The sequence below is a fragment of the Merops nubicus genome, unplaced genomic scaffold, assembly GCF_000691845.1.
Source record: "Merops nubicus isolate BGI_N331 unplaced genomic scaffold, ASM69184v1 scaffold34083, whole genome shotgun sequence".
Lineage (NCBI taxonomy): Eukaryota > Metazoa > Chordata > Aves > Coraciiformes > Meropidae > Merops > Merops nubicus.
Genome location: NW_008597436.1, coordinates 1 through 10,980, shown reverse-complemented (window position 1 = coordinate 10,980; position 10,980 = coordinate 1). Strand labels below are relative to the sequence as shown.

General features: G+C 38.4%; 1 protein-coding gene across 1 annotated transcript; it reads right to left on the bottom strand.

Annotated features, from left to right (window-relative positions):
* Positions 1 to 1,761: 1,761 nt before the first annotated feature.
* On the bottom strand, positions 1,762 to 10,538 carry NDUFAF6 (NADH dehydrogenase (ubiquinone) complex I, assembly factor 6; the record flags this gene model as incomplete). Its single annotated transcript, XM_008936705.1, has 5 exons — positions 1,762 to 1,914; positions 2,422 to 2,478; positions 6,202 to 6,303; positions 8,023 to 8,156; positions 10,436 to 10,538. Coding segments are annotated over 5 exons (525 nt in total), but the record flags the coding sequence as incomplete, so codon positions are not given.
* Between the last annotated feature and the right edge of the window lie 442 nt (positions 10,539 to 10,980).

Sequence of the window (10,980 nt, the reverse complement as noted above, 5' to 3'; positions counted from 1 at the left end):
GCGATTCCCTTTGAGAGGCCAGGCAGGGCTGCCTCCATCGTCCTGACTCAGCACGCTGGGGACAAAACGAGGACCAACTGCAGAAAGAGACATTTGTAACACCTTCTCCAGCCCATAAAATAAACAGAGCGACTGCGCAGCTGCCCGGGTAGCAGCAACAGAGCCTGAGCCTTTGCACTTCGCTTGGCAGGAAGAGCTGCAGGGCCTGCATAGGAAGGAAATATTTTCTTTTTACCAGACCTCTTTGCCACATTCAGGAACACCAATGATCAGACGCAGCAGCTGCCTTGAGAAGTGGACAGAGCCTATTAAGATTGTACTTTTAGAAAATAACCAGCATAATCCTGATCCAGTACACACGGATTTAACTTTGATTATTACATATCTAGTAACACATACACCAACTGAACAAATTAAAAATGTCTTACTCAGGAATAGGAAACTGCAGAACTAACCAAGATTTGTAGCACAAGCTGACTTTAAACATGTAAAATGAAATCACCAAATGAAGGATTTAATGTTGGGTTCCTAAAACTTCTGCCACACTGTCAGTTTCTGTGATTAAAAAAAGCCATGGATCTCATTCTCAGAAATTCATTATGTAGCATTTTACACTAAAATACAGGATGCTGTTATACAACCAGGCATCTGGGGAGATTAATCCTGATTAAAAAAAAATCTCAGGGAAAAGCAGCTATTTAATAAAACAAGTACGACAGCAGAATAAACTACCAGATTTGTGCAACTGAATCAAGTTGAATGGTACCAAACAACAAATCAAACAGAAATATTTACCTTGATCCTAACAGATGTCGAGTACAAAGCTCCCAATAATTTCCCATAAAAAAAAAAACAGAGCAGTATCTTTACAGAGGGGAAGCACTAAGATGACCTGAAACATTCAGGAACATGTTTCTTCATAGTACTGAAGCAAAGGAAATCAGGAAAGCAACACAGGAGGGTGTCCTGAGAGACAGGGTGAATATGTAAAAAGGGGGAGTTGAACCCACATTGCAATGACAGCTGAGGGCAACAACACGGAGCCAAGAGGCCAGCAGAAGACACAGCCAAGCCAAGAGCAGAGTGAAAAAGCCTTTGGCTGAGCTGGAAGTAAAAACTGTGTAAGGGTTCTCTGCCTATATTGTAAAGCTATCCCCCCACTGTCAATGCTCAATCTCAACACACACTTAAATAATTTCTGTACTACAGCTCTATTCCACCATTCTGAAATTCTGCATAAATGCTACATACTTAAAACAGCTAAGGCTTTTCCGGACAGTTTCCCTTCATTCAAATACATGTTGTCCTTCTTCCAACTGTGAAGCATCATTAGTACTTCCAAGAAGTCTGCTCCTTGCACTAAATAGAATTGCTTGGTTGATTTGTAAGGCATTTATTGTAACTGCTTTGTTGCACAAGGCAAGCAGTCTTTTGTTTTTCTTTTTTCAGTAAAGCATCAGAACTGTCAGAAGTATCCATTAGCACAGAATCTGTCCGAAAATAATGCTTTCATATTGCTGTTATTACTTTCCTTGTCTTTCCTGTAATCTCAGACAAAGACATATGACTTGGCAGACCTGTGAAGCAGAGGTATCAGCCTAATATTCCAAGAACAAACTTAACTACTGCCAGCAAACCGACAGCTACTGTTCATGTGCATCTGCCGTTTCCCAGGAACTGCACTTTGCAGAAGTGTGAAGTCAGAGACTTAACAATCCTATCAAGTTAAGGAATTAAAGAAAAAAATCATCACTCTAAACCCATATTAAAAAAAACCAAACACCTTTAATATGTTTTTTTCCATGATCTAATATATAAACGCAATGGCAATAATGTGCTCTTCTTCTGTAAGCTTGGATGAAATATATTGAAGTCCACTTTTCGCACACTACATAAATAATCATCTAAAGCAACCTAGAAAAGAAGAAAAAAAAGCTTAGTCCATCAGGTGCTCACAAATAATTGGGCATTAATTTTAAAAAGCAATACATGAAACCAAATGAGGAACTCCAAAAAGGCTTGACAGTTTGCCTGTTTTAGCCGCATAACCATCACATTCAAAGTGTATTTAAAAAATGCAGGTTTTGTGAAGAGAAGCATTATCTTTTACTAGCTCAAACAGGAAATTACAAAAATAAGTGGGATTTTGGGCCTCTGCATTAGAACGATGGTCTATAATTAAACAGACATCTTGGGTGAAATGATGTAGTTACAGAAGGATTAGAAGTGTTGATCAAAACTAGGAGGTTCCGCAGTCAGGCACACGTTATGATTTTCACAAGTTTCAGGAATTACACCCTCACAAAACAGACACATGAAACATTAGTTAACCATGGTTAACTTGATACGCTGCTCTTCACAAGCATATTAGCACAGAAAAGAGTCCTCCACCACTTAAAGAGTGCAGGATGTCACACCCACCGTACAGAAAAAAGCAGGATAAGCCTTCACAGGAACTTTCTGACTGAAAGACCTAGCCTGAAAGTAAATGGGGTAAAGCAGGAGACAAAACAAAATAAATGGACTTATCAGAAAAATTTAACATTTCAGATTAAACATAAAGTACTATATAAAATAAAGACAACAGACTGTATTACGAGCTTTGTCCCTTTTTACTTTGACATCCTGAAACTGTAATTTTTTGTTATGTCCAAACCACTACCACCCCTCATTGGATACAAAAGTAACTACATAGGAAGTATGTAAAACTGTGAGAGGCCTGGAAAAACTCTTATATGGTTTATTAACCTTATAGTTTACATAAGATAAGCCAATGTAAATTAGTATCCCTTGTTTCAACAAAGTTCCAAGCTAAAACTACCTAAATTAATAAAGTATAAATTATCTAATTTATAAAAATTCAATTTATCTAATATAAATGGAATATAAATTATCTAAATTAAAATTAATCTAACTTAAAAAATATGGTTTAACTCTTGCCCCTACAAGCCAGAAATGATGGAGGACCAGGAATTAATTTCACCGAGTGCATCTTTTTAGTCAAGTATTGCCATCAGTCCCAGAAGTCCAGTAATGCTCCATTTACATTTACAGGACTTCAAAAGGATCTCAATGCTTCAGGTCTTCAGTATCTACACATAAACACAGTCAAAACTATGGCTGAATCAAATCTACAATTTGAACCCACGTACAACTCAGAAGCATCTAACAGCTGAAGTAAATCTTCCTGTTATGCTTATTTATAAATACAGAAGCCCTTCTTGTTTTGCCTTTTCTTACAGGTTAAAACAAACAAACCAGCTCTCTATGAATACTGATGAGAATGTTTGGGCTTCTGTTAGTTTTCCACAGATCTTTCCAGGCAATGGAGAAAAACAGGCTGGAACTTTAGGAGGGAAAAATACTGAATCTTTTCATAAGGCAAATTATTTTAAAACTTTGAGATGTAATAACATCTGTGTGTCTCTCCCTTTCTAAAAAGGGAAAATGCTTTTCCCTGCTCTAATGTTCTGCCTCACTATTATTAATTGTGAGATGAAAAAAGTAATCTTGCTTGACCTTCTTAACCCAGAATGGGTTGCACATCATTCAGAGAGCATGTTATCTTCCTTGGTAAATTGAGTCCATAATGATCTAGCTTAATTGAGATAAATGCAAAAAGCCAAAAGGAGACACTCTTTAAAATAAAAAGGAATGGGGGAAAGCATGCCTAAGAGAAAGAGGGGGCGCACATAAATGCATTTGCAGGCTTTCAAAGAGATCACTGTGGACAGACAGAGATCTTTTATTAGATGCTTTTATTCGAATAAAACACAGAATTCCTGGAGAAAAGTCTGTATTGTCTTATTTTGCCCTCTGCTGGTCATCGGTCACAGTATCAGGAAGAGCTGACCACACTTCAGACACTTTTCTCCCAAGATTAAGTGCCACATTATTACAATATGCTTCATATAATACTGCTGAGACTTAATTTAGTATTTGAAGATTATGTTTCTTCCAACTGCTAAACTGGGGCTGGTAACTGTTACCCTCCTCCTCCAAAGTATGTGGTTTGTGTAACAAACACTGAGATTGTTGAAACCTCTCTGCAGGTTTAAACTTTACCCCACCCTGTAATTCCAACTAAGACAGGGTAAACGGCTGGAAAGACCCTCAGGCAAAACAAGATGGTGATTTTATACAGGAGAACAGATGCATTTAAGGCACCAGACCATTATATTCACCTAAAGTCTTGAAATACCCAGCAAATGTTGCCAGCAAAAGCCTATTTCATCCATTAGAGGAGAAAGTATCTTTATCCTTCCATTAACAAAGGCCATCTAAATATCAGGGAGGCTAATACCCTGTTATTACTCCAAGTTAATGCCAGTTCAAGTGGTCTGAACACTCCTCAGAGATCCTGCACTGTCAATTATTCTTCACTGATGATTATGGAGGTTGGAAGCATGTATTCAGAAAGGAATTTTTTAATTTTAATTAAAATTATAAACCACATCTATTTAAAAAAAAAAAAAAGGAGCGAGGTGGTGCCAAGATCAACAGCCAAGGGAGTAAAATGCTAATGCTGCCCTAATCTGTTTTCCTTGGGTTTGTACTCTCCTCTATAGTCCCCAATTACACAATCACGTTGCATTTTTTCCACAGGACCCTCCAGTGCATAACATGGGCAGGGCTCAAGGAGTGGAGTGGGAAGAAAATGGGTGTGAAGTTCTGCCTGTTCTCTTCAGAAGCTGGTTGGCATTTTGGGAGCCAGCAGACTAATGTACTAACAAGTCTCAAATTATCTGACAGGCTCTGAACAACTGAATTCTCTCCCTGCATCTGTCCCTAAGTTTCCATGCAATACCAGCAAGCAAATTTTAAACATCTGGACAATAAATACACACCGCTTACTTTCCATGCCTCCCATCCCTGTTATGAGGCATTTCAGGCCAGGCATTTAGTGTCTCTGTAAGCCACAACTGCAACCAAAGTCAATGGGGTTTCCACTGTGCATTGTGGGTTGAGGGGTGGGGAATAAGAAAAAAATCAAAATATTTCAGCTCGAACAAAGATAATGAACAGTTTTGATGTTGCATTTTCTTTGTCTCTGTTCCCTGCTTCTAAATGGAATAAGTTTCCTTGGGCATGTGACGACAAAAACTAAGACATCAGATGAAACAACATGAATGCATTAAAATGCTTATTAGAAATAGTCTGTATTAAAAATAAAGCCCAAGGCTATGTATTATTAACAAAAAATAAAATAATTCATCAACTAACTACTGACTGAAGAAACCACAGATGCCTCATTGTACATTCAGAAAAAACGAAGAAAGGCTCTCTTATCCCCACTGCACAAAACACTGTGATGACAGGTAATGCTGTAGTTAAGGGTTACGTTAATGGTGTAAATGCAGAGATAAAGCTAGCATTTCTTTATTTTGTGGTAGTATCTTTTCAGATTTCCTTGATTGGAAACATTGAGTGCAATGTACTTGTAGTAGTAAAACTTTTTGCAGTGTCTCTTGCAAGTTTTGTTTTCCAGGAAAAGGCCGACACAGCACTGATAATGAAACATTCTTTTGCTTTTCTGTTAGGTACCAACAAGTGATTCTGAGGGTAGCTAAAATACCAGAATAAAAGAAAAATAAGAGTACAGCTCTGGAGTTTTTCAGAATTCATATCCATTGTTTCAAACAAATAAAGTCTTTCCTAATTAGCCAGAAAAGAAATAAACAGAAAGCACCTTTCTCAACCTAGCTGCAAGCATGACTGGCAGTGTCAGGGAGATATCGCCCCTTCCCGCACACACTAGCCAGCAGTTAAAGACAACTTGCTCTGCTTTCCTGGCAGCCACTCCACCCTGTTGTGAAATGCCATATGCAGAAGTGCTTATGGTGCTGACCCCATGCTGCCATATAGATGCATTTATAAAGGTCTGCTTGAAGTTTCTCTCCCAATAATAAGGCTTTTAGATACCATTTTTATATATGCAGTGGGACCAGTCTGTGAGTAAACTGCCTGCTGTACATACGGGTAAGTATAATGTTCATACAGAAGTAGCTGTAATATTTAAAGGGTTTGTGTGGTTATTCTTGTTTTGTTTTTCTTTAATTTAAAGCTTCAAAGGAATTAAAGGTAAAATATCTGAAGCTAAGTATGCCACTGTAAACCTTCTAACAATGCATATGCACAATGTTTCATGAAGATTAGTGTCAATTAGGTTAATTTAAATAAATAAAAGGGAAGGAATCTCACATGTTCTAGATGAATATGGGCCTGGCTGGCAATGTCATAAATTACATCTCTCACATTTTTCTCCTGCTTGCCTCTTATGAAATCTTCTTGTGAAACTCCATGCTAGACATAGGAAGGAAAATCAAAGAGAGAAAAAGCGCTCAGTAAGTATCAAGTTTCCATTTTAGCTTCTCAAAAACCTGTACCAGCAACCAAAATACCGATACAAGACTGAAACAGCCTAAAGGTTTTACCACTGCACCATCCTTTTTTATTTACTTTTGTCAGTCACTTGGAAAAAAAAATTCAAGAGAACAAAGAGACAGCTGGTACAGACTCTCTCTACATGACTTTGTTCCCTAAAGACTTTGTGGTTAGTCAGATAACCAAGTCAGATTTTAAAGTTTTGGGAATTTGGACCAGTTTAGATAACGAATTTTTAAAACCACAATCCAAGAATCAATATTAAGCAGAAGAGAGCCAGTAACAGCTAACACAGAAACCAACAAAAACCAAACAAAACAAATGCATCTCCAAAAACAAGCAAACAAAAAAACCAAAACCAATTCCCCCAAAATCTCCAACCCCAACATTATTCTTTGACTACACTGACCAGCATAAGACATAACATGGTATATTCAGAGCTGCATCAGTTGCCAGTTCTTCTCAACAATACTCAGACCTATGAAAGCCACATGAAGGCAGGCAAGTAATTCTTCACAGGAGACACAGGCTCCAGCAGAACTCTGCAGTACTTGCCAGCAACTGAAATGCTTACAAGATGCTCAGTCTGCACAGAAGGGATGCAAGCTGTTCCTACAGTTTTGCTGTAAAAGACCTTCCGTGGCAAGGAATGACTGAATTTTCAGGCTGCGTTTGAAGAGCTAAAAACTTGGAAGGCGTCCCATACCATCCAGTCCCAGAAAAGATAAAAGCAGGGTACAGCACCTTTCTGCAGTCTTATAACCCTGACCTATACTAGTATCCACATTTTTTGCAACTACCTAAATTACTAAACTTCAAATCAAAACTTTCAATTGTATTGAAATGACAGAAACAACTGCCTGAAGCATCACTATAATTACATAAATTTTGGTTAAGTATAAAAAGAACAGTATAGACATTTAAAAATAAAGACTGGAGATGAGTAACAGCTGAGATGCCTACAGATCCAGTTAGAAATCATTAATGAAAAAAAAAAATTGAACTTTAATCCCATTTTACTCAAATCGCAATATCTCCTACATTCCAATGCAAAGTAGATGCACCATTTAAATTGGAGGAGTACACCATCTCTTACAGCAATGTATGGAGTGCGTGCTTACAACCATCAAATATGTAACAAACAAAAAATATCCCCCCAAAATAAAACCACTCGCATGCTTATCAAAAAGTAGTAAAGAGAAATACAAGAAGAGAAGGTTGTTCAGAGGTAAAATTTCTCATAGTGCTTCCTTTACAGGGCTAGGAAGAGAAAAAGGAAAAAAAAAAAAACACCACACACAAAAAAAAAGCCCAAACCTATGCTCCATTCCATGTATGTATTTCTACACATTGATGGAAAATTCCTGAAAGCTAAAATACTACTATATTTAATAATTTAAAAAACCAAAACCAACCAACCAACAACAGGGAAACCCTACAGTTTCATAAAGGTCACTCCTCCCACCTCTCAAAAGACATAAACCCACGACAACGGTATATTACAAAGCAACTACGAGAAGAGTTAAAATACAGGAAAAAAGTGTTCCATTTCTGATTTCTGGCCCATCTCTTATTGAGCATTCAGACACAGTATAGAAACACTATATGGTTCAGTTCCAGACAGCTTGTTTCTCTTACCAACATACAAATGTCCATGGGAAGAAAGACCTTTCGTTTTGTGCTATGATACGGAGTTCCTCTTAAGCAGGTAACTATGCCTTGTGCCTTCCCAATGTGACTGGCTGCATGGTCAGCGTGGATGTCCCTCACACCTAAAAGTGCATAAATAATATGTTTAGAGACATTCTCTCAGGCCTTTTGAGGGGTACAGTCTCCCCTGATGTGTACCACAAACATACTTGAGGGAAGCTAAGTGCGTTGGTCCATGATAGAACTGTCTATGTTCATAAATTGTTTTGAGATCTTATCTCAGAGATGACAAGCAGCAGGCAAATTCACCCATTTCCACACTCAGGAGCAAGACAGCTCTTAGCTTGTTGTGCTTTCTGCAAAGGGTGCACCTAGTGGAGTGGCAGCTATTCAGATACAATACATCGGTACACAACCTCATTCTCATTGGCACATCCTCTCCCAGGATAACAGTATTCCAAGAACTGGCTTTCCTGCCAGAGAAATCACAGAAGTGTGAGATTCCTAACACTTAGAGTGTGGTTTCATGATGAGCTGCAGCCGATTCAGCACTGTACTGAAGCCAGAGAGAATGGTCCTACGCTTCCCCCAAACCCCAAACCTGCAATTCTGCCACCTCCCTTGTGCTGTCATGGGCGATGAGGCAGCAGCATGGCAAACTGCACCAGACCAACAAAGCGATGGAAAAGGAACCTCAGCTACTGCACGGGCACACAGCCGTGAGAACTGGAAGGAGAGATGAGTGGGGCAGAGGAGCACCACTGCTCTTCATGGCAAGACCATATATGATTGGCTTAGGCTGATCATGAAGCCATAGTAAGCTGTGATAAAATGCATATTTGAAGAAAAATAGAAATAAATCACAAAAGCTCCAACAGAAGCAGCATTCTACAAAGAACAAAATGAGGATATAGGAATTACAGACCAATGAGGCTGACACCTGAAAGCAATACTGGGCATACCAGATTCACTGCCCAAGCCTGCCTGAGCCTTGCACAGGTCTCAGAAGCCTCTGTGAAACAGTGGCTATAGGTAGACTATGTGGACTTAATTTGGCAATGGCAGCAGAAAGCAGACTGTGGCCTGGAGAAATCAATTTATATAAGTTACTGATACTGACTGGGCAGCTCAGGCTTTTTGTGTAACTAGGAGTTTAAAAAAACAAAAAAACAAAAACACACAAACTACCACACACCAAGAAGCTCAAAGACTAAGAGTTAGCAATGATTCATTCTCAACTTGGGGATATATCCCAAAAGTGAGATTCTGAAAAGGTTTAACAAAATTACTGGGTAGTACCAGACTCCTAACTACTTAGGCAATGAATCAGAGAGACCAGTATTAATATTTTTAAATTACAAGAGCTGGGAGGAAATACCCAAACTGAACTTCAGGATCAAAGGCATTTCTCAGAATGGAAGATGCTGAGATTTCTCATACTCCTACACTTCTTCAACCAGAAGTTCAGAAAGACACTTGCAACATTTCACCAATTTCCTACTGAGGAAGCAAACCTAGATGCTAAGAGAGGTTCCTCATTTCTTCCAATGAAGAATGTGCTCACCATGTCTCTCTTTTTACTTCTCTTTTTTCTTTTTTAAACTCTTTTAACCTCATCATTGGCCTTCCACCAAACTACTCTGAGAAGCAAGAGAAAAATATTGGTACAATACTAAATACTACTAAATAATAACAATTCTCATCCTTCTTTCAGATCTGAGCTCATACAGTGAATACCATAATGCAACAGACACTTAAAAGAATGTTCCTCTGTCCTCCACTGCCAATGAACAGTTCTTTCCCAATCTGCAACTCTGTACTAGACAGGACATAGACACTAGCTCTTAACCACAAGGATCATAGCAACTTAGTTGCATTTTTTCTAGCTATTAAATTATTGATAGTTAACCTATTTTTAGCAAGGGGAGAGGATTCAGACCAAAATTTACATCACCAAAGGAACTGTGTAAGTTGGGAAGTCAGCAGCTTTAAGATAACTGATGTGCATCACTGCAATATAGAACAACAGCTGCAGAATAACTACAGCACTTTGTGTTCTGACAAGTGGGACAATCAGAAAATATTGTAAAGAACTGAATTAACCCCATTTTAACAGTTGTGAGAAGAGGAAAACAAAGCAACAAAGAACAGAGCAGTAGGAAACCACATTTCAATGAGCTTTCCACCGAGCAGCTTCTCAGGCAAGTACATAGTTCTAGGACAGGTGCAGTAAGATTCCAGATTTATGGTTCAGCATTCAAGATATCTGAATTATTAGCTAAGACAACTTCTACTGAAGTTAAACTCCAGCAGAAAAAGAGTGGGCTTTTTGAAACATCTGTAAATATTGTACCTGCACTAAAGAGTCATGAACAAAATGTAGAAAGAAGAGAATGCCTACCCAGCGTTTCCAGGGTGAGGTACAAGAGAGCACCCTGAGTATTCTCCGCGTACGATTCAAGCTCCTGGATGTTGCGGTAGGCTCTATCATCCAAATTCTTCTCCTGTAACATGAACACAAAACTTCAGTAAAATGTAAATGTGACTGCTATTTATACAAGTTTATTACTATAGTCATATCAGCCTAATTTGCTCTAAGAAAAAAAGAAAAAAGAACAAAATTCAGAGATAGAAAGAGAGTGTAAACTGAGATAGAAGTAGTCACTAAAGCTTATAGCAAGCCTAACATAACCAAGTAACTACAGGCAAGTACAATCATAGAATCACTATGGCTGTAAAGGACCCCAGGATGACCAAGTCCAACCTTTCTCCCAACATTTCCCTAACATTAGACCATAAGTAAGTCTGGCTGCTGGAGCAAATACAACTTTTTGCAACAATAAGAAACGGGTATTCTTCATAAAAAAAAGATACAGCCAAAACAAAACATCATATGGAATTCTTGCATACTGGGTTGCTGTTTTGTTTTGCCAATGACCAGGCCCA